At 40.2% G+C, this 23,892-nt stretch overlaps 1 protein-coding gene across 1 annotated transcript; it reads left to right on the forward strand.

Moving 5' to 3' along the window:
* Window positions 1–39: 39 nt before the first annotated feature.
* On the forward strand, window positions 40–22,295 carry NSL1 (NSL1 component of MIS12 kinetochore complex). The gene is made up of 6 exons (XM_084828841.1): window positions 40–283; window positions 1,553–1,631; window positions 7,282–7,412; window positions 9,444–9,498; window positions 16,209–16,276; window positions 18,026–22,295. Exons 1-6 carry the CDS (start codon window positions 107–109, stop codon window positions 18,299–18,301), a joined length of 786 nt encoding a protein of 261 aa, XP_084684967.1. The 5' UTR covers window positions 40–106; the 3' UTR covers window positions 18,302–22,295.
* The last annotated feature ends 1,597 nt before the right edge of the window (window positions 22,296–23,892 follow it).

Here is a 23,892-nt window from a genome sequence, read left to right on the forward strand (position 1 = left end):
GGTAAGACGTGAAACGCGGCTCGGCTTATTTCCGCTTCCGGGTTACGAGGGAGCGGGCGGGTTAGGCCAGGGGACGGTTTTGAGAGAGCGGGAAACGGCCGCCGAGATGGAGGCGCCGGCCGCGTCTTCTTCCCCGCCGCCTCGGGACCCCTGGGTGCAGTGCCGCTCGCGCCGCTGGACGGGCGAGCTGCTGGGCAGCTACGGGCCGTTCGTGCGCCAGCTCGGGGCTGGGCAGCCGGTGGAGGCCGAGAGCTTGGAACAGGCTCTCGGCGAAGCGCTCTGGGTAAGCCGCTCCGCCTCTCCCACGGCCCTTTGGGATTCGAGCTCTATTGTCAAGCGCCTCTTTTAGCTTAAGGCCCCCCTCGTTAAGAATAGCTCCGCCAGATCGAATGATCAAAACCTAGGCTCGTTTCGCTGCTTGTGGGGACTTGTTCCGTAAAGCTGGGATGTTCGTTGCGAAATCTTCTCACGGAGGCTCTTGCCTTTAGTAAAGCATGGCAGGCAGGAATTGTGTTTTTATTTTATGCCATGGTTCATTTTTAGATGCTTTCCTGCCAAGGCAACCAAAAAATCCATCTTAACCACAATCGACAAGATTAACACAGTATAAAAACAATTAGTACAACAGAAAGCATATGTGCAGTAAATAACTTTTTTTTTTAAGCGAGAAAGCCCGTCAGAGCTCCCCAGGGGGGATTTTGCAGTTGTGGTGCCACAACTGAGGAGGTGCTGTCCCTGGTACCTGTCAGATTTCCAGTGCAGGTGGGTCAGAAATTGGGACCTTTGATGCTGGTTTTAAAGCACCGGTAGGTTCTTATGGGGGAAATTGTAGGTACCCTGGTCACTAAGGGATTTAAAAGTTATTACCAGCATTTTAAATTAAGCCCTGGAACTGAGTAGCTAACCAGTGAAGTTGTTGTTATCATTGTTTCTGTGCTAGGGAAAGGTGCCCCTGTGAATTTTTTATGGCTCAGGTGTATAGCCCACAAAAAGTGGCATCCTTGATATTCACTGTATAATTCTATTTGTGAAGTGCTTATTCTAAATGTTTAAAGTTTATTCATATTATATTACAGTGGAACATCAAACCTTCCCTATTTGTAGAGCCCCATCATATGTTCTGCTTCTTGATCACATTAACATGTGATGGAATGTTAGGGACTGGCTTTTATGTAAAAAAAAACAACACACCACTTTTTTTTACCAGCATAGGAGCACATTTGGCTTTTTTACCTTGGCTCCAAAATACCTAGGGCCATTTCTGCTGAATGGTTGTATGTGTGTGTGTTGGCATTCTACTATGTTGGCATACTATTGGAGGTCTTTTGCCAATGTCTGTTTAAAATATTGGCATGCATTGGACACCACACTCATTACTAATACTCATTTTAGCTTGCCTCCAAGGTTTTCTGAACCAGTTCTTCTCCATAGTTTGCTACTTTTCCTACATAGAGATGTGAAAAGAGGGGTGATAGAATGAGGATTGTTGTGTTCTGTTATACTGGTAGAGACAGGTATTTTTAAAGTGTCTTGTTCAATACATTTACTGCAGAACTTTGAAACCGCTGTACAAGAGAATGTCACTGTTAATGGACAGCTATGGCAGGAGTCATCAGATGATATTCAAAATGGTATGTGAACTTTCGAATGTAATTTCTTAGTTTTGTGCTTCATTATTCAAACTTTTATTATTTTGTCCAACACAAGTATTATCAGTGTGCATCTACATGTCTTTTAAAGAAGCGGTCTAGTACTGAATGTATTCTAGATCAAATTTTCACACATTTTCATTCCAGTGATGTTCTCATGGGTAATTGTGGCAAGTGCTTAGTCCTGTTTTCCCTCCTATCCACAAGAAACACTAAGAACATAAGAGCATGCTGAATCAGACCAAAGGCTACCTAGTCCAGCATTCTGTTCTCACAGTGACCAACCAGATGCCTATGGAAAGCATGCAGCCGGACTTGAGCACAAAAGCACCTCCTACTCATGTTCTCTAGCAACTGCTGTTCAGAGAGATACTGCCTCTGATCCTGGAGATATATAATAATCATGACTAGTAGGTATTGATAGCCTTATCCTCCATAAGAAGTGATTGCTTAGCCCATGGTGGGCTGCTTGTTTAATTTCCAAGTTTGTGGCGATATTTAAATAGGTCTTTGTGAATTTCTGTACATCTGAACAAAATTACTTGGTCCCTACTGTAGGGCCACCCCTGCAGTATTAGTCTGGCATAGAAACAGCTGGTCTGATCTCCTGGTATAGAAGTGTTCTGGGGAAAACTTCATTGTAAGTGGAGAGGACCATAACTTAGTAGAGGGCATGCTTTGCATGTGAAAAGTCATGGGTTCTATCCCTGGCATTTCCAGTTAAAGGACCAGGTAGGGGGTGATGGGAAAGACCTCTGAAAAGCCATTGCCAGGCAGACAATACCAGGCTACATAGACAAATAGTCTGACCTGATATAAGGCAGCTTCCTAGCATCCTGTGAAGAATGAAGTTTCTGCATTAGTTTGTAAGGTTGTCAGTATGGATTCACAATTGTATATTTGTAAATATGTGTCAGGGATGCTTTAAAGAATGTAGGATGTCTTGGGGCAGGGTGTTAAACTAGCTGAGTTGAATGCCACTTGTTTTGTAGAAACGTGGGGTACAAATCAAATCAGATAGTATCCCTTCCAGCTGGGATTCTTTGGTGTATGCTTCAATCTTAAATGCAGTTATTTGGAACAATGTCTTGTTGATTCCACCCCCACCCCCGAAACTTAACTGTTAAGGAAGTCCGTCTAAGATTACATGCTTAGTTCCAGTGATGTTAATAGGGACTAAACTGACTTCAAGTACTGAGTCTTGACTGATTTGTGACTCTCGTTATATACAAGGCAATCCTATACAAAGAACTAGGTGCCATTAACAGAAACTTCAGTAGGTTAAAAACCCTAGATTCCCAAATCTTAACAATCTGGAAGGGAACCACTGACAGAGTAGGAAAAACATTTTTAAACAGTTGAAGCAATTATATGCATGCTTAGCTTCACTGCCATCTGCTGGTTCGCTAAAGTAAACACAGAGGACAATTTATAATTATGTGTAAGACTTTATCTCAAGTGAAAAATGGTATGAATGAATAATGTTTGAACATTTGCAGAAAGAAAGGTGTAATTTGGGAACTCCAGATAGCTTCTATTGATTGCAATGACCCTGTAAGACTTAATACATAAAAGCTTCAATACTGCAGTTTTATTTTAGGTAAGTTCTTGGACTGTAAGATTAGACAACATGCAGTATTAAGTTTTTATTTGAGGTGAAAACGATGCAATTATTGGTTCCATTTTAGTGAAATGAATATTTTAAAGGAGGTAAGCAAAATGAGGCTTTCCAAATTTTTTTTAAAGAGATGTTATTTTGAAACATAATGTAGAGATATTGATATTGTGACACCCTACTCCAGAAATATACCTTAGCAAAACATCAGAAGGTGAAATACATTTGTTATAAATTCAGTTAGCATACAGTCCTATGTGTGTTTAGACCAAAAAAAGTCCTACAACTCCCAGCATTCCCCAAGCTGCAAGTTGTAGGACTTTTTTCTGTCTAAATGTGCATAGGACTGTGTCCTTAGTCTGAAAGTTTTGACACTTCCAACTTAATACCTGCAGATTAATAATGAATTAAGATTCCTTTGCACCTTGGAGGATGAGTCAGTTGGTGCCTGGCAAATACTGAACCTAGAGAACAGATACTGAGGAGGGTATAAAAGAAATATTACTGACTCATACATTTTTAAATTTTTCTTTGCTTATTCCATTGTGTATATCAGGGGTCCCCGATGCAGTGCCCACAGGCGCCATAGCATTCACAGGCATCTCCAGTGGCACCTGCAAATGGGTCTCCAATGTGGTGCCTGCGGGCACCCGATGGAGATCGCCCCCTCGTTTCCTTCTAGCAGTTATAAATGGGTTTCAACAAAAGTGGATCAAATATCCAAATAAGTATCCATTTGAGGGTGGTGTCTATATGCCACCCATTTAAATACTGAAATCATTGTAAGGTCCTCAATCCATTGCATTATAGGAGGTGATTGCTATTACAATACCGGAAGGATAAACAGTCTTTTAGCTGTCAAAAGGGTGCAGAGAATCCATTCACACTGACCATTTGTTAATTTCCATGAAGCAGGTAAATTTAAAAGAGTGGTACATCAGTGAATATTAAAGACTGTTCCAGTACAAAATTTATCTGTGTAATAACCTCCTCCCCAAAAGAAGCAACTACTGGGCATCGCCAAAACATATGTTCAAAAGAAGCTGTATTGCACCACCAGCAGTTAGTCAAATTAGACAATTCCTTATTAAAGAGACATTGTGGTGTCCAATAGACATGAAACAAACGTTTTTTCTGAATAAGATGCAGCCTAAGATCCATAGACATGACAGCCAAACACCACAGACGTCAAAGTGGTAATCCACTGATTAGGCAATATGTGGTGGTGCCCACAGCATGGTCCCAAATGTACCCACAGGTCCAAAAAGGTTGGGCACCCCTGGAGTATATTGTATCACCAGATAAGCTTGTATTACATCCTATATGGTTTGGTTTATTTTCCTATACCTTGTAAATAGTTTTTTGCCATTTTTTCCCCTCTTGGTTTAATGTTTCTATTCTCTTTTGAAAAATGATGTTCAAAAAACCATACGGTAGTGACATGGCTTATTTTACATTTTCTCTTATTTTGGATTTTTTGTTTTGACTGAGAGAAGTTGACATTTCAACTCCTAGTTGGGGTAATTTTTCATTTCTTTAAGACTTAATGCCTCTCACAAAACTACATATTGCAAAATGAACACCTTGAAATTTGAATAAAGAATCAAGATTTGGTTGAACTCCCCATAAAATAAGATGAACCTCGTGGAAAATAGTGTGTCTGTATTGTTCATATGGTCTTCCTACTCTGAATAGTAATATACTTTGTGAAAATACTCATTTATTTCAGTTTGCATTGCTCTTAAGCTAAACAGTATTAAAAATGTAGGTAATATGGGCTTGAAATGGTCTTCGTAGTTATTGGGCATGGAAACAGTGAGTGGTCCTTTTTGGACAGAAGACTAAACTATGGTTTAGTGTTGCATGCATGAGCAGCACCAACCCTCAGGCTCACATTCTGCCCTCCTCTGGAGTAGCTGCTGGGTGGGGATAGGAAGTTTTGCTTTGACTTTTAAACTAACCAGAGTTTGTGGTTATGTCCATATTCATGAAAATACTGATTAGTTTAAACCATGATTAGTTCAACAAACCAAGACCAGGCCATGGCTTGTTCTCAAACCATAGTTTAAACCAGGGTTGGGCAATGTGTGGCCCTCCAGATGTTTTGGCCTACATCTTCCATCAGCCCTAGCCACCATAGCCAACGTTGAAGGATCATAGGAGTTATAGGCCAAAACAAGAGGGCCACAAGTTGCCCACTCCTGGCTAACAAGAGTTCCCTCAAATCTGGACATTATGAGGAATTCTGGTTAGTTTAAAAGTGGAAGCGAAAGCTTCCTGTCACCCCCATCCTTGAGGACGTACAAGAGAGGAGAGGGGGGAACATGCAAGCCTGAAGGTTGCTGATGTTTGTGCACACATAGTTTACCTTAACACTGCATCTCAACTAGACCAATGAATGCAAATAAGGTTTTCCCATGGCTTTGAATGAGAACAGGCTGAAAATACTTTGGATTCCAAAGTATTTGGAGCTATGGATTCCAGCATTATTCTTTTATAAGCCGGAATAACTGGGGACTTGGACTTTTACCTGCCGTGGTATTAATACTTAACAAAATACAAATCGTGAGCGTGCGTACATCCATATACTTTATGTAAATGTATGTTTATATAAATATATGTTTAAAAGATTAGCGAGAGATGGGTGTGTCGTCTTCATCAATCTCTGTATCAAACGTACAACGTATGTACACTATGAATTTTTAAGGTTTTTTGTAGTACAAATTTAATATAGTGAATGACTTAAACAAATGGATGTTGGGACCCATGTTTTTATGTTGAGGTGAAAAGGTATTATAACTTAACATATTTCAGAAGTATCTTTTTATTTTATTTTTAATTTACTTGAAGCAATATGAACATCTGTGGGGAAAGTATGTAAATTTTAGTGTAGTTCTTGAATATCAAAAGATGCATTCTGACTCCAAATGTAGAGTAAAATCTTTATTGAATGATGTTGGTTTCTGCTCCTAGATGTTCTCAGATTTTGTTGCTACTGGGTTTGGGCTCTTTGTAAAGCTTCAAAAAACACAACTCCTTTCCCCAGGTTTGTTTTTGTTTGTTTTTTGTTTTAGAAGTTACCATGCTTGTCCAGCAGAGGCTGCTCGAAATACATCATTGCCAGTACTAATACCGCTACTTTGAGAGGAATTCCTTAGCGTTTGTTGCAGCAAAATCAACAACAGTTTTGTGGAAGCTGAAAGGCTAACAAACATATTATGGCACAACATTTGTAAACTAGAGCAAGTGGATTGTAGCTTAAAATTATTGGTCTTTTAGGTGCCACAAGGCTCTTTGTGTTTCCATATTTGAGTTAAATGGATTCTTACTTAGAAGCTTGGCTGAAATCTATTTCTTTAGGCAATAATCTTGTATACAGTTTTAATTTTACAGTAAATCATCAATCAGATGCTTTTTATAATGAAAGACTTTGCTGTCTTAAATGTAGTCACCGAGGATGCTCACCTGTAAGCTCACCTTATTTTCTCACTTGGTAATGATTGGTAACAATGAATAAAAACTCTGCTGACAGTAGTTTTGGGAGTGTTTTATGCAGCTAAGTTGATGGCCCCCCTTTCAAACTGTTTTGTGGTCATGTAAGAGAGACAATCTTTCTTTCATAATGGTCTAAGTGTTCCATTCCCCACTCCATGATTAACAGTTAATAGGATTGTAGCAGTTGAGGTGCAATTTTAGTTATAGTTCACAAATTGCCCAGTTCAGCGTACTTGATGCATACATAATCTCTGGTCCATCGTCCTGGTTCCACACATCCCTGATCAAGGGGGAGCGAAGTATATGCATCTTCCTATTTTTATTTCTTACTTAATTACTAAAGTTGAATGTGTGTCTTTCTCTGGGAGTGAAGTGGAAATGCACATTTCATCCATGCATTTCTTAGAGCTCCTAGACCACCTGGCTCATGGGTTTTCTGGGGGCAAGCTCACACTTCTTGCAGAGATATTGCACACAGTCTGTTTTCATATACTTCATGTTCATATTTTTCTTGGAAATTAGATACGGACATCAAACTCCTTGAAGATCAGCTTGATGAGTTAATAGTGGAGGTGGCTTCCAAGCGTAATCACTATCCCAGAAAAATGCAAATGCATGCAGTTAGAGCCATTAAAACACAGCAAGAATTGTTGGTGAGTAACCCTAATACTTAGTTCACTGGGAAAAGATATGTGTACTTCAAGGGAAAACTAGATTATCAATAATTTTGCTTATGACTAAGTCAGCAGATGTTTGTGAGTGTCAGAATTTGGGTTTTACTATAACACTGCTAAATTGTTATGGTGTAGCAGCTATGAATCCCCCATTCAAATCTTACCTTGGCCATGACCTTGCTAAGTACCCTTGTAAAGGCCACACTCTGTCACCCTCTGTCTTCCCCATCTACAGTGTGGGGATAATAACACTAGCCTACCTTTCAGACCTCTTACAAGTGTTATTAAGATGAATATGAAGTGTTTTTGAACGCTAAGACTTGTCATTACTGAACATGATGCAGGGCAGGTGTGCCACAGTGCATGCCTAGCTGATTGCCTACAGGGGCCTTACATTGGCACCGATCCAATGGAAAGAGTTGAATTTGTATCTGTGGATCTGAGAAGGGGGTGTATTTTCAGAAGTCATTTACTTTGTGAAGGCAGTAGAACTGGAGTAGAGAAGAAGTGAGTGGAGGGGGAAAGAGGAACAGGTAACTGTGTTACTTTCCAATTTTTTTGCTGTGTAGCCATTGTCTCTGCTAGCATCCTTTCCTTGGGTAGATAGATTCCTAGGAGGGAATTCATATATTCTCAGAGTGAAAATTCCCATTTCTAAATGTTACCTGTTAATATCAAAACCTCCAGCCATAGACTATTTCTACTCCATCTTGTATGTTGATTTAAGATGTTGTTTAAATGAACAATTACTTGGAAAGGTATTGATTTTATTATTTACCACATTTGTATCCCATCCAAGCTCAGGGTGACATGTGGGGTTATGTTGTTGTTTTTTATGCTCACAATAATCTTGCGTAGTAGGTGAAGCTGAGCAGTAGTGACTTGTCCAAAGCCACCCAACAAGCTTCATGGCTAAACAGGGTTAGAAGTTCCATTCCCACCCAGTTTCATTTCCATCACTCTATCCTCTCCATCATGCTGGCTCTCTAAAGGCCAGAATAGACACTACAAGAACCATGGAACTGCTGCCGCTCTGTGTCCCTCTCACTGTCTTCCCAGTAATGTCTAGTTTTACACATCATTATGATGTGAAATCCCCTGCCACTGCCAGCCTGTGATCTGAGGCATGCAACACAACATCAATCATGTTATGCATTACATAAAAGATTACCAGGAAGAGACTATTCGAGACATGGAGTGGTGGCAGCTCTGTGTCTCTTGTAATGTCTAGTTAGTAGATCCTTAGGTCTGATGTGGACTTCTAAGATACTTTTAAAATAGCACCACTTCTTTAGCCATGCAACAGAGGGCAGTGTTTAGATTTTCTTCTAAATTGATAATGCAATAATTTGATAATGATAATTTGATAAATTCAGATTAGAGTTTGAAGGGATTTTTTTTGTAATAGCAGTATTTAGATAATCAGATAAAATGGGATAAGAGAGAAGGATAGATCTTTAGATATTCCAGGTATCAGAACTACTAGATACAACTGGATATCAATCTCCCAGGCCTCTACAATCTTTAGAGGAGGCCCTGTTGTCTGTGCCATTTGGCAGTGATATGAAGATGGGCCTTTTTTGCGGTGGCACCTGCCTTCTCTGTGGTGGCACCTGCCCCTTGGTAGTATGCTAGGCCTCAGTGCTGGCATGTTCTAGCATTTATTGAGAATGTATAGTTTTACTTTGTCTTTCTTCCAGCCATGAGCAGCCTTTAAACAGTCTCTAATATGATACTATTTATTGTATTATAATATATATTATATATTCTTTTATAAACTGCTTCAGGATTTGTGCAAATGAGAAGCAGTATGGAAATATTGCGAATAAATACTAATAAATAATAATCTTACTGCATGTCTTTCTCACTGAACCCAATTTCCCAGTCATTGTACACTCAAGAACAAGGTGTTCTGAGTTATGAATGCTGCCCCATTGTAAACATCATAAAAACTGAAAGCAAGCCAAATACTTAGTCAAACAGACTTTAAATGTGTTTTTATTTATGTAGGGCTGCCATCAACCTATTGTGAATCCTGAAGAGATAAAAGCAGAACCTTCTCAAGGTAACTACTTACCTTAAGCAATGAAATTATATAGTTTAATGCTAACTAGAAAGTGCAGCCATTGTAAACATGTTTCATTGCATTATTATTTTCATAGCATATGACAGTCGTATGTTAAAACACTCCATAATCTGTTTATTCCGTTTCAGAGGAATAGCTGTGTTAATCTGTTGCTGCAAAAACAGAGTCTTGTGTCACCTTAAAGACTTTAGCCCATTTATTATGGCATAAGCTTTTATGAGCTAGAATGTACATCATCAGATGCATGAAGTGTTTTCTTAGATTGGCAGGCATATGTACATATGGGTATAGAGATTTTTTTTCCCCCTTTACACAGTTTAGGATAAACTGCATCATGCATCTGGTAATGTACATTCTAGCTCACAAAAGCTTATGCCATAATAAATGTTTAAAAGTCTTTAAAGCACAGGAGTTGAACCTTGGGCTCACAGGCCAAATCTGGCCCACCTGGAGTCCCAATCTGGCTCTCCAGTGTTCTCCAGATGGCCGTACTCATTTCCCTGGCCCCACCCACTTCCCCCCCAGTCACCAATCATCTGGTGGTTCCTGGGCTTTTGCATGTTTTTTTCCCATTCTGAACAGTTCAGGTGCCTCTCCTAAGCTTAGTTACTGGCAGTAAGAACTTTAAGCTAAAATATGCCGGTATTTTTGCTCCTCCCCTTTTGCCTTTCACTCTGCTCACCACTGGAATGTGGCTCCTGAGAACTTCTCCAAAATTGAATTTTGGCCCTTGGGGTGAAAGAGGTTCAGCACCCCTGTTCTAGATCAGTATTATCTGCTCTCATGGGCAGCAACTCCCCAGGGTCTCAGGCAGAGGTCTTTCCCCATCACCTCCTACCTGTCCCTCTTTAACTGGAGAAGCTAGGGATTGAACTCAGGACCTTCGGTATGCCAAGCACCAAAACAAAAGCACAGTGGGCCACAGGTCTGGGAAAATAGGTCCATTGCTTGTTTTGGATGAGGTTATACTCTCCCTGAAGGAACAGATGCGTAATTTGGGGCTACTCCTGGATTCATCTTTGTCACTTGAGGCTCACGTAGCTTCGGTGGCTAGGAGTGCTTATTATTAGCTTTGGCTGGTTCACCAGTGACAGCCATCCCTAACTAGGATAGCTTAGCCACAGGCATCGAGGTACAGGCACTGGTGACCTTAAGACTGGATTACTGTAATGCACTCTATGTGGGGCTGCCTTTGGGCTTGGTCTGGAACCTGTAGTTGGTGCAGAATGCAGCGGCAAGGCTGCTAACTGGGGCCTCCTTTTGACAGAAAGCTACACCCTTGCTAAAAGAACTACACTGGCTGCCAGAAAGCTACCTGGAGAAGTTCAAGGTATTGTTAACATATAAAGCCCTAAACAACTTGGGACCAGGCTACCTTAGGGACCGCCTCACCCCTTATGTCGCTGCCCAATCTCTGCGGTCATCAGAGAGAGCACTTCTGGTGGTGCCACATGCTCCTGAGGTTTGCTTCAAGAGCACTTGCAGTACAACATTTAGTGTAGCAGCACCCACCCTCTGGAACACCTTACCAAACGACACTGGACATGCCCCTACAGTTCTGACCTTCAGACGTCTTCTTAAAACTCACCTCTTTACACAGGCTTTCCCTGAAGTGCGACCCAGCCAGCTATGGTTTGTAGCACACAGTAGAGTGTGGGTTTTATTGCTGATCAATTTGTATTGTGTTGTTTTTATTATATTGTTGGCTGCGGTGGCTTAGTGGTTAAGACGCTGAACTGCAGACCGGAAGGTCGGCAGGACAGCAGTTCGAGACCCGAGTGCCGCGTGACAGAGTGAGCTCCTGTCTTCAGTCCCAGCTCCTGCCAGCCTAGCAGTTCGAAAGCAAGAAATTGCAAGTAGATAAATAGGTACCGCTTCGGTGGGAAAGGTAACAGCGTTCCATGCACCTCGGTGTTCAGTCATGCCGGCCACATGACCACGGAAGCGTCGTCGGACAGCACTGGCTCTTCGGCTTAGAAATGGAGATGAGCACCACACCCTAGAGTCGGACACGACTGGTTGGGGACACCTTTACCTTTTACCTTTTTTGTTTTTTATGCTATTGTATTTTATGCTCACCACTTTGATATTGTTGTGGAAAGCAATATATACATTTGAAAAATAAATAAAAGCATGTGTGCTACAACTGACCTATAGTTCCTCCCTATGGTTAACAGATCTTGGGATACAATGTGAATTGTTCTACCTCTGTGTGTAATTATCACTAGCAGTTGGTAAATACAGCCTTAGCTGGACAGATTATAAAGTCTTGCTATCAGGTTTGACTTGAGTTCAAGCAACATTTCCTCTTAACTTAGAAGAGTTGCTGCTTCCTCTGGAGCAAACAGTTCTCCCTTGTATGTGGCTGTCGTCACATTTGAGCCAGTGAGGTCCAGTGCTTCGAACAGCTGTCTGCAAATCCCACCCATGGACTCATGGGGTGACTTGAGGCAACTCATACCCAGCAGTAAAAGTGAATAGTAATTACTTAGCTCACCAGGTGTTGCAAAGAAGAATATTATAAGAATTGGAAATAGATTGGAAATAGAAAAAGCTACAACTATATAACAAATTTGAGTCCTTTCAGCATCTCGCAGTCATTGTCCAACAATGAGTGCTTCTTAACTATATTTCTAAACTGAGCAAAAAATAAATTGAGGACCAAAATATTACACAGATTTGTGCACTATGTTGAATGTATGTATTTGCACAGTGTCTGAGATGTTCACATATCCCTGTTTAGTAACTATGGTGGCCAGAAACCAAAGATATTTAGATTACTCACTACATTTCATTTCCTTTTTTTCATTTCCCTGTGTTTTGGAAGCTGTGTAAATAAGTCAGTTACTAAATATCAAGTACCTTTAACATACTATCATGTAACAGTTTCCCTGGCTAATTCCATCTTGAAAGAATTGCTGGGCCAGCTCAGTTCAGAAAGCCCAGTTCTCTGTCTTCAAATTAGGCCAGCCTAGTGCTTGTGGAAAGCTTGCAAGCAATCGTTGATAATAAAAGGGTTTTGCAATTCATAGCTTCCTGCAGCTCTTGTCACTACTGGTGCCACTTTACAGATGGAAAACTAAGGCTAAGATGAAATAACTTGCCCATGTTAGCCCCAAACAGTAGGATAATGGAAACTAAGGGATTGTGTTTCATGAAAACAGTGGATTTGGGGGAGGGATTTGAAGGAGATAAGAGCATGTAGGTGTTCTGGAAGGCATTATTCTCCCACATCATATGTAAGAGTGTGCCATACTGGCTCCCAAACATTGGTTTGCAGTGAATTGTCAGATGATGTGAACTGGCCTAGGTCCCTTTAGCTCTGTGGCAACCTCCCAGAGTCATTGAGCCACTCTGTCAAGTATCTCCTGTAACTGCTGCTGTTTTGGTTACTCAGTCCTTGTGGGGAATTGTGACCCATTTCCTCACTGCACTGCTTTGGGCCCTCCCTTCAAGGCTTGTTATTGGAAATACATTATACGTTTGAGTGGGGGTACAGAACCCTAAGCGCCTTGAGGTGGCTTCTATCCTCACATACCAAATGTTTTGTATGATTCTCTGGTGAATCACCTAGAAAGTTGCTGGGAGTTTTGACTTCTCTGCTTCTGTAAGTCTGTTTTTGCTCCTACTGTGCTTTTATGAGTGAAATGTTGTCTTCCTGTCAATTCAGGCATATTTGTGTATTTGCTGTTTTCTATATAAGGGAAAGTACATAAAGAGTCATTTCTAGTTAATTTCATTTTCTTTTTACTACCATAATATTAATATTTTAAAATATGTTTTCAACTTAAGCACCTCACTTCCTATAATTTCCTATTTCTGAGTTTGACCCAGCAGAGAGTTCTCATTTTGCAATGGGTGGGCTTTCCACTTTTTGTTTCTGGGTTTAACTTTTTTCTCTTGCTGTTTCTGTTGACAGTAAATAATTTAATTGTAATTGCAAAGAGTGAAAACTAGTGCTGACCTGAAACTACTTGTACCGTTTTGGTTTTACTTATCACAGCTGAGGGAGCTGTGCAGTCTCCAGTGTTGCTCAAAAAAGCCTAAGCGGTCGGCCAGAGGGGACAAAATAATTATGCAAAACAATCTTGTCTCCTGATTAGAAGAAAGAATCTATCTTGTTGAAGGGACAAGTTTCAACACAAAAATCAAACGCCAGGAAAATCCAGGACAGAGCTTGTGACAAAGAGCAGTTTCAGTTGCATGGCTACAATTTTTATTTTTGCTGAACAAAGTGGCTGTTGTCCAGAAGCAGCAAGCACATAGCCTTTGTATTGTCTGCAAAGGGAACTGCAGTTTCCCACTCCATGAGGTTTATGTGGAATCAGTCCAACTTTTATAGTTTCCCTAACTGACAATGCAAATGGAATTTGCTCAATGAGTTGGGTCCAAACGTAGTCCTAACTAATCTGCCTACTTGAAGCATGACTAAATCTGGATCCAATCCATTGACTATATTTCAGAGTTTTTTATGCTCCCCCCCCCCTTGCTTGATGTCTGCTGCTTGAATGTGCCTCATTCAGGGCTATCTTACTCATTATATTTGCTTAGAGAAGGGCTCTCCCAAGGTATTCTGTGAACTGGGAAAGACAGTATACTTGTGAGTGAGTGCTGATTCATATTTTGCTCGGCAAATGTGTTTATAGCAGTAACAACACATAGTGCGAAGGAGAGATGCAGGTTTGTGAACCGTCAGAGGAAGTTCAAAGTTCCCTGTCACATGTACACCACATGTCAGTGAGTTCTTATTTTACAGTGAGTCCTGCTCTAAAACACACTTTGCAAATAATATATGAATTGGCCTTAGGATACAAATACGGCCCAAATGGGCTGATCTGACATGCATTCCAAGTGGAACTGCACACTCAGGAAGGCAACTCTTTCCTTTCCTTCCTGTCTTAACAACGCAAGCGCATTGCTGCAGCCACATGGAGGAAGCAATGTATCCAGGCCAACACATCACCCCCAGGAGTTTTGCTTGTGTGACTCCTCCTCCCTTTCCTGAGAGAAGCTGTGTGAATGGGGCTTTCAGAAGACTGGTCTGGGCACGGACACCCTGGCTCATATATTAACTTCACCCAAACAGTAGCAGCATCAGGCTGCTTTTTTAAATGCGGAATTTTTAAACATCTGAAATGGGGCTTAGGTTGTATGCTCTCTGTGGCACAGCGTGGATTCTCTTGCATTCTGTTCAAGCTTATACTGTGTGCAAGCTTCGACTTAAGGTCCACAGTGCCCATTATGCATAGTAGATATGGTCAATATACACTTTAAATGATCTCTAGTAGTAATAGCAATCAATTGCAAAACATTTCTATGATCTTGTAGATGGAAATTTGGTATAACTCAGTGAAGATCTTTCAAAACTAAGCCCTGTACTTCAAATAGATGAATACAGGCATTGCAGTAGAGCTGAATTAAACAGGTCTGGGTTATACCCAGTGCTGTGCATCTGCCAACTGAACGGCATCTGTCAGTAAAATGGATTCCCCCTCCCACTGCATGCCCCATCCAAATTGGCTTCGTAGGATTGGGGAAACTTTCAAGAAAGAATTTGGGGGCTGCAGGGGAAAGTTCTGTTGCGCGAGAGGAAGCCCACTAATGCAATGTTGTATGTAACCCTTTGTGTTTATGGTGAAGAATCTATCAATCTGATTTCAGGAAGCAAACATCCTAGTTTCATAATATATAAAGTATCTACCTAATGACAGTTTATAGACTTCAGTTAGAAAACGTGAGTTTTTTTAATTTAAAAAGTGAACAAAAATAAAGGGGTGGAGTAATAGCAAAAAAGCAACCCAACGCTTTCTTCTTGCTTTCATAAAAGTTGCTAACCCATAAAAGCTTTTATTAACCCACCTGCCCACACATAATTATGTTAAACATTTATAGTCTTGATGAGAGGTGTGAGTCTGTAAAGCTTCCCTGCCTGATCAGCTGGAAGTGATGATTACTCATGTTAGGCAACTAGGTGAGTGTCTATTTGCAAACCTGCTCTTATTTTTATAGTTATTTATGTCTTACATTTTAATCTAGTCCTTCGTCCCCAAAGAGCTCAGGTTTGTGTACCCAGTTCTTCCTCTGTCTGTTGTGTCCTGACAGCAGGTTAGTCTGTGATATTGGAGCTAGTTCAAGGTCACGCAGTGAATTTCATGGCTGAGCAGGGATTTGAACCTGGATCTCCCTGATTTTATCCATCACTACAACTTATTTGGCTCTTTGCTTATGTGGGGTGGGAGAGGAGGAGTTTGTACAATTTCAGCAGATGCAAATGTTTACACATTTCAGACATATTTTGTACTTCAGATGTCATTACAGTTGTTTCTGACTTGAATGTTGAATGTCATTGCATATAACTTATCTTCCAAAGGCTAAACAGTGATTGGGTTGTAAAATAAAATATAGTGGGCTATAGAGGGATTGTATGCTCTTTTATCTTGCAAGATTTTCTTAAATTGACCAGATTATCCAACAATTTAGGAAGATCACTGCATTCCTTAATGCGGAAACATAGGATGCTTTCCCAGTGAAATAAAATACTTTAAAACTGCTTAACTATTTGACATAGTAGAGATTGCCTGTGATAGTGCTCTTGTGATTCCCCCCGCCTTTTTAACTTTATAGTGAGGAAATTGATATTTTTCTGACCTTATCCTTTTGGAGAGGATATGAAAATCTTTTCTTTTCAGATTCTTGTATGGCAGACTTGAGGCTTTCAACAAAAACTGCATCCAGACACATTGGAGAGTTATTTAAGGTGAGATCTATAAGAGGAAGCAATGGGTTGGATCTGGACTTAGTCATACTTAAGAGTAGACTAACTGGAATCAATGGGACTTAATCATGACTAACTTACGTCCCATTGATTTCAGTTGGTCTTCTCTAAGTATAACTAAGCCTGGATTCAACTCAGTGGCTCTCATCAGCCAGAAACAGTTAAACTTATTTCCAGAGATAGAGACCCGCTGATGCTGACATCCTAAGAAATAAGTAACTTGATCCATTTAATTTTTATTTTAACAATCTGCAGTTGTATTTGGAAAGGCATATATTTATTTTCAACATACGTGAGCTGAGGCATAAAGGTGAAATCCAAGTAAGAATGTTGTATTGAGAGAACTACTTCTGTCAGTGGAAGCAGGAGGCAGCAATTCTCTCCTCTAAGCCCCCACATCCCCTCAAAATCTGCTCCAGAGATTTGGGAAACCTTCCAGAGCAGATTTTCAGGGGGTTGGATGAGAGGAGGAGAAAGTCCTGTTGCAAGAGGGGAAGTCTGCTCATGCGACATTGTATTCCACCCTAAGGGCAGTATCCAGTGGGATGCTATGCCCCTGCTAATTCCGTTCCACAAGTGAGATGGACCATTTGCACAATGAAGATTTAGAAACAAGTGGAACGCTGGTTTCTGGGACAGGGCTGGTCAGTGGAGCTTGCATAAGGGAGCTCCGCTGACCTGTCCCGATCCAGAAATGAGTGTTTCAGCTTGTTTCACTGCTCCCTATAGGAAGAGTTACATTTCTGTTGCACAAGCAGTTTGTCCTGCTTGCACAGTGGAATTGGTGCTAGGGGACGCTTGCACAACAGCCTCATTGGATGCCGCCCTAAGACTTTTTAATATTCCCTGAGTTTCAGGGAGACAACCTATATTTTGTTAAATTTACTAGACTGGTTTTTAATTGTTCTTCTGCATGGGCCTGTTCAGGACCTACCTGCTGCTTTTAGTTTTTGACCTAGAAGTTGAGGATATCATAACTACTTTGGTTTTATTCTCACCAGTCTTCAGTGCTGGCCTAATAGACTTGTGAGTGAGTGGAGGCTCACCCCCAAGGTAATCGTGTCCTATTGTGGGGCCCTCTCTATCAAAAGGGAATCACTAGTTTTATATCTTTACAATTGAAACACTAAAACCTCATATGTGCTTTCATCATCATTCTTCCAAAAATATCACTTATTTTTTTAAAAAAGATTTATGCTCTTGTGCATTGGAGATTCAGTACTGATAACACATTTCATAAAATATAGAAGCTAAATAATTCCTTTTTTGGCTTCACTGTTTTCCACTAAGTTGGAACAGAACGTATACAACCTCCAAGAAAATGCTTAGGGTTTGTTGCTTCAAGAGAAGAATTGCCTAGCTCAACTTCTTCCATAGAGAGTGCCTCTATGCTCTTGTTGAACACAGTGTGATGCAGTGTTGGCATTAAGATACATTATTAAGGTCACTGTGGAAAACATGGGCATAAGTGGTCATTCTATGTATTACATATGTATATCTCTAGGAAAAAAATGTCATTCTGTTGAGCCTTTTTAAATGTATATTGGAATTGCAAAGCAGTACCAACGAAACATTTTGACATTCATAGCATGTGAGTTAATGTTGGAATGTGACTTTTGTTGAGATACCTGAAGACAGTTTATGAATTGCAATATTCCCAGTATATTATAGCTCATTTTTAATAATGTAATCTTTTCTGTTCTTCTCTTCTCACCACCACCCTCCTCCCAGTCTCTGTCAACCCTGGTAGAAAAAGCAGAAGGTTTCTCAAAAGCATTGACTCTGCAACCAACTTTGGAACTGTGCAAACTCCACCAAGAAATTGTTTCTGGCTCAGAAGTGAAAAAGGACAATAAAATCAATGTCAAAAACCTTACATCACAAATGGAAGTCACACCCCCACAAACTGCTACTAGTAATTCTGTTCTACTAAAAAGAAAGAGACTGTCGTCTTCCCCACAGAAACTTTACCCACTTCAACAAAGAAAAATTGGTCTTGATACATGAAAGCTTTTTTTTTGTGGGGGACTGTTGTGTAGCCTTCCTCTTTTTCTATTTGAACTTGTCCACAGCACATGAGCATAGACTGTTTGCATCAGTAGTGCTCTGGAATTCATATAACCAAATAGATCTTATCTGGTAGTAATGGAGTTTGTTGCTAGATCCTATCATATAGCTCTGAATATTGTACCTAATGCTTATGCACATTTTTATTAAATTTGAGCATTGTTCTTTGACACTGAAACTTGAGGCTGCTGTAAGTTTGGTATATTACAGCAACAATGAGGTTGTGAATTGCTTATGAAGATAAACACCTCTGAATGATCAAGTCTCCAGAGCAGATGCACAGTGCAGAGAGAGAGAGAGCTGTGCACTAGCATAGCAGTTGCTCAGTTGCCACACAGGCAGAAGACTCTGTGCCATGGGCAGCTTCAAAAGCAGTTTCACATGCAGCATCTGTGGCTTCCAAGAAGAAAGCCAAAAGTCCTGTTACAAATGCAGTCCCTTTGGTGCACATACAAGGGCTGTCTGGATCACAGCAAGAGTTTGCATTGGTGGCTTCGTGTAACTTCAAAGTTTTGCTTAGTTATAGAGGTTCATTGTGAACATCAGGGGTAGTTGAGATCTGAACTACATGTTTGGTTGCAGACTGAGTTGTCACTAAATAGCTAGAAAGTAGTGGGGGAAGGGTGCAACTTGGGGGGTGACGGGTGGGTAATGCTCCCCCTATCGGCTGCTTCTCACCTGCATTCCCTTCTCCAATTGCTTTTCTCCCAGCCGTGACATACCTGGGGGAAGGGTTGTGCAGGAGAAAAGTGTCAGCTGGGCAAAGATTAAGAATCCTTCTCCTGCCCACAGGAGTTCTTCCTTCCAAACATCTTGGGTTTAGATGTTTTAGTGGAGACCCAGGTATCCAAACCAGGTCTGCCCCCAAACATCTAGGTTTGTCCTGACAAGCAACCTGGAATATATGTAACTACATTTGAAATTGTGGTGGAGTTCTTTGCTTGCATGGTGTGCCATTTTCAACTTAAAACAGTGCCCATGATGCATATTACAGTCTGGCATTAACATTTGTATGTTCTCTTGAATACTTCCCTCTTTAATTATATTGACCCTTCAGTGTATGCCTCAGGAATGCCAGTTTAGGATGACTAATCTGTATATTAGATTTAATTTTTTAAAGCCCACATTATAAATCTAGGGTACTAGTAAAGTAATGTCAAGCTATGAGCTTTTTCAGTTGAACTTGCATATGGATCTATATGGGTTGTGTCCAATGTTAGTCTCACTTAAATCTCATTCATTTCAATAGGTCTGCTCTAAGTAGAACTAACATTGGACACCCTATCTCTGTTTTCCTATGAAAAAGGAAGAGATGGTCCCCTTTAGGTCTCTTTTTAAAATACATACTAGTAGTTGATGTTGCTTGCTTGATGGGCAGTATATTGTTTCTCTAAAGCCAGACTGGAATGTACTTTGAGTTGTATCTACCTGCAGAGTCGAGTGCTGGGCCTGAAAGAAATTTCCTCAAGCAGCATATATTCAAGGGAAGCTGTAAAAAGGGAATTCTAGATTTGGGGATTCAGGACTTGTCTTGCTTTGGAACTGGCACCGCCTGCCTCTATGCTTGCTTGTTTTACTATATAGTACTTGCTCAAGCTATACTTGTAAATAACTACAGAGGCACTGTACAGTCCCCAGTGCTTTCGCCTATAAAAATTTTTAAAATCATTCTCCGTTCTTCCCGTGTAAAGAGTACTCCAAACCTACCACTTTGGGAACAGTATATGTATTTATATACTATGACTACAGTGGTGAGCCTTATTTATGAATTTCCAAAATTAATGCTCTTAGCAGATACTGTTTTCCTTTTTTACTAATTAGAACTTACTGAAATACATTGTTTCTGAAAATGCAAACTGTTTCTCGCCTCAGAACAACTTTAATTATTGTTTCTTTAAATTGTTTCTCGAGTTAACAACCTTAATGAGAGGAAAATGGACAAAAGACTATAAACATTTCATTCTGCTCTTGAAGTTTTACTTTAAAACATGGATTAATGGAGTAGGGTTTCCAAACTGAATATGTACATTTCTTTTGTCTCCTGTGTAAAATGTATATTCTATATAAACTATGTTTTTGTATATATCAAACTCATCAAGACCAGACCTCTGGAGTTACATTCAAATTTTGGCTTAAATTATCCGTTGTTCCATGGTAGTTCTGATTTGTCATTTTCGAAAGAGTGCAGAGTTGAGAATTCAAGTATGACTAAAGTACTACAGTGAAGGCATTGGGCTTGATAATATACTGTATTTTGCCCCCAGGAATTGTCTTTATAACATACAAAATACAGTAGCCAGAATCCAAACAATGGAACAACTAGTTTTGCATATGTAGGAGCTTGGGTTTCTCTAGCTCACTTCTCCTAATATCGCATGGAAAAATCACATTCTGAAAGGGAACAGTCGCAAGCAGTTTGTTATATAGTGTAGGGATCTGCTGATCAGAGAAAAAGTATGAAAGCTCACTGGACATGGCTAAAATAGTTCTTCAGATCCCAGCCATGTTTAGCTATAGATGGAGTTTTACTCCAACAAAACTATATTTGGATTCAATAGTTATCCTATACGCAGTCATTTTGAAAATGAACAGCATGACATTTTGCCAGTATTTCTTAAGCAGGGGTCCCCCCTGCCATATATGCATATGCATGTGTTCAGAGCATTAGTCTAGGAGTCTAGAAGCTGTCCATTCATTATGTTTGTATATCACCCCATAGCTGAAGCTCTCTGGGCACTTCACAAAAATTAAAAACCATTAAAATACATCATATAAAGTATAAAACCATTCATGTAAGGACATAAAACAGATAACACACACAACAACAGCATATATTTAAAACAGAGACCATCCAGGACCTGCTCAAAAGACTTGTTATATGTTGCCAAATGTATCAGTTCCATTGATATCGTAGCTAATATACTGACTTTCTTTTCAGTATGGACATAGTGAATGAGAATGGATTACACTAAATGTGGCTTACCAAATCCAGGAATCATCCCTTCTCCTAAATTCTGATGCCATCATTTTAATAAAATGGTATTTTAGTTTTGGTTTGAATTCTAAAATTGGATTCTCTTCCAATCTCAATTCTGCAGACTTAAGCATACTCGCTTGGAAGTAATTCCTACTGAATTCAGTCAGACATATTTCATAGTGAGCATGCTTTAAGATGCAGCTTAATTCCATGGAGTCCTTGCTGTTTCCCTTAGAGACAATATTACTTGTTTAATGTGGTTGGTTTTAAGTATCTCTGCTATAAAGAATCCTGACTTGGATTCCTGCATTGAACAGGGGGTTGGACTCGATGGCCTTGTAGGCCCCTTCCAACCCTACTGTTCTATGATTCTATGAAAGTGCTGCGGTTTGACAACCATAAGGTGCTGAAGAGGTGCTCTTCTATAACTTTTTGATAAGGCAATTGGCATGCTGGAATGTAGTGAATGAGAGCCTACAATTATTTTTTGGAGAGCAAAACAGCTGGAGGTGGGAGAAGAAAGTCAAATGATGAATTATGCAGTTACTGCTTTGGGCAAGGAATTAGGTAACTTTTTTTAAAAGGGGGGGTCCCAATTTTGATAGGAATAGCATTGCCTCTGAAGAGGGGAACCCTATTAAATCCAGGATATATAAAAACAATGGTAGGCCTTGCAGAGGAATGTAATGATAGAGTGATTTCCTGGAAACTTTCATGGTGGCTGGATCAAAATACATACAGTGTCTTAATGCTGTATTTTTAAAGTGAATTCTATCAAGAAAATTCTATTTCTTCATAGCTGTGTGTAATTATTTTGTTTTTGGATGAGTTCCTATAAGTTTCCTATGACTCTGAACTCATAGTTGTAAAAAGAGTCTAAAACCTCCCTTCACTTGAAATGTCACAACATTGAACTTTTTTTATTTTTAACTTGGGCATAAACTGGTATTTCATCACAAGGCGTCTGGCTGCTTTCTTAATATAGCTGAATTCCTCTGAAGGACACCTAATAAAAGGATGGCTGCTTGATCCATATGTGCATATGGGCATGATAGTATGATAGTACACTGCTGAGCTCAAGAGCGACAGGAGAATTATTATCTGGAGAAAATGATCACAAAGTTTACTAACATTTATTGATTGAACCAATGATGCATTTTCAGGCCCTACTGTCTGAGTTAATCTGCCTCTAATAGCCGCGTGATAATTTATAAAGTTCAAGATTTGTTTTAGTGTGGGGAACATATGCTCCTCTAGAAGTTGTTGGACTGCAGGTCCTATCAGCCCTAGCCAACCTAGCCAGTGGTGAGGGATGATGGAATTACAGTCCAACAACATCTAGCGGGCCCCAAGTTCCCAATCCCTGATTTAGCAGCACAGGCTGTTGAAGCTTCAAATATGTATGCTTTCTCCAGAAATATGATTGTCATCTCTTTCTTAAGAATCAAAAACATATCTAGACTACCTGTGGCAAATGGAACTCCAGAAGCTGGTGCTCTCCTACGTAAAAGACAGTGCGAAGTAGCTCTTCTCGCAATCAAAATAGCTTCTCTAATTTGTTGCAACATAGTCTAACAGAAAGCTTGAATCAGAGTGTAGCAGTGTCCAGCTCAATCTTGGTTTAAGTGTGCAGCATAGTTACTGGTGGTGTAGAAAGCCTCGTGCAATCTTTCTCTCACATGCTATGGCATTCTGAAATTACACCATTGTGGCTAGATATGTAAACCAGAATAAATGGCACTCTGTCTTCAATGCATTTGGGGAAGGGCTGGCAAGCACATGCTTTGCACGCAGATGGTCCCAGGTTCAATCCCTGGCATCTCCAGATAGAGCTGAGAAAGACTTCTGCTTGAAACCCAGGGAAGCTGTTACCAGTCTGCATAGAGTAGACAGTACGGAGCTAGGTGGGCCAATGGCCAGACTCAACATAAGGTAGCTTCCTATGGTGCAGTTTTCATTTATCTGATTCGAGGATACTTACCTGCTCTCTAAACATATACTGTGGATTCACAGAATGGCTCTTGTGACCAAAGGACTAATTTTGCAACCTTGGGAGGTTGTCCAATAAGTCAATGATACGTTAGAAGTATTTAAAAATCTGTAGGACAAGGTATCATTAATTTGAACTGCAGACCACAAATGTTCATTCTGTGTGCCGGTTATCACCAGCTGTTGATTTATTTGATTATCAGGAGGATTTATATCCTGACTTTTCCTTCTCTCTAAGGAAATGCTGAAGATGGCTCATTTTTTTAAAATGTAGACAATTTAAGTTTCTCCCCTCTTCTATCACTTCATTATGTCATTCCGCCCTCCCTGTTCTGTTTCTTTCTTGCTCTCTCTTCCCCCCCTCCCAAACTCTCTCAAAGGGTTGAATTATAATAGTGATGGCCAACAGGGTTGGCTGTTTTTCTTTGGTGGTTATAATAATGTACCAGTGCCATAGCCAGGATTTTGTTAGGGTGGATGGGGGTGTACTGAGGTGCGTTATTTTCTTTCCAGCCTTTAAGTATTTGGGTTTTTTGGCTTGATTAAGTGGGCAGGTACTCCCTAT

The sequence above is a fragment of the Heloderma suspectum genome, chromosome 1 (assembly GCF_057233095.1).
Source record: "Heloderma suspectum isolate Gila_16-S chromosome 1, 16-S_ref, whole genome shotgun sequence".
NCBI lineage: Eukaryota > Metazoa > Chordata > Lepidosauria > Squamata > Helodermatidae > Heloderma > Heloderma suspectum.

Bases quoted from the DNA above. Each gene is read 5' to 3' on its own strand.
- NSL1 (XM_084828841.1), top strand. From the start codon at position 107: ATGGAGGCGCCGGCCGCGTCTTCTTCCCCGCCGCCTCGGGACCCCTGG. The intron at 7,413-9,443 runs GTGAGTAACCCT...TTATTTATGTAG, and splicing joins AAACACAGCAAGAATTGTTG to GGCTGCCATCAACCTATTGT. The intron at 16,277-18,025 runs GTGAGATCTATA...CCCTCCTCCCAG, and splicing joins ACATTGGAGAGTTATTTAAG to TCTCTGTCAACCCTGGTAGA.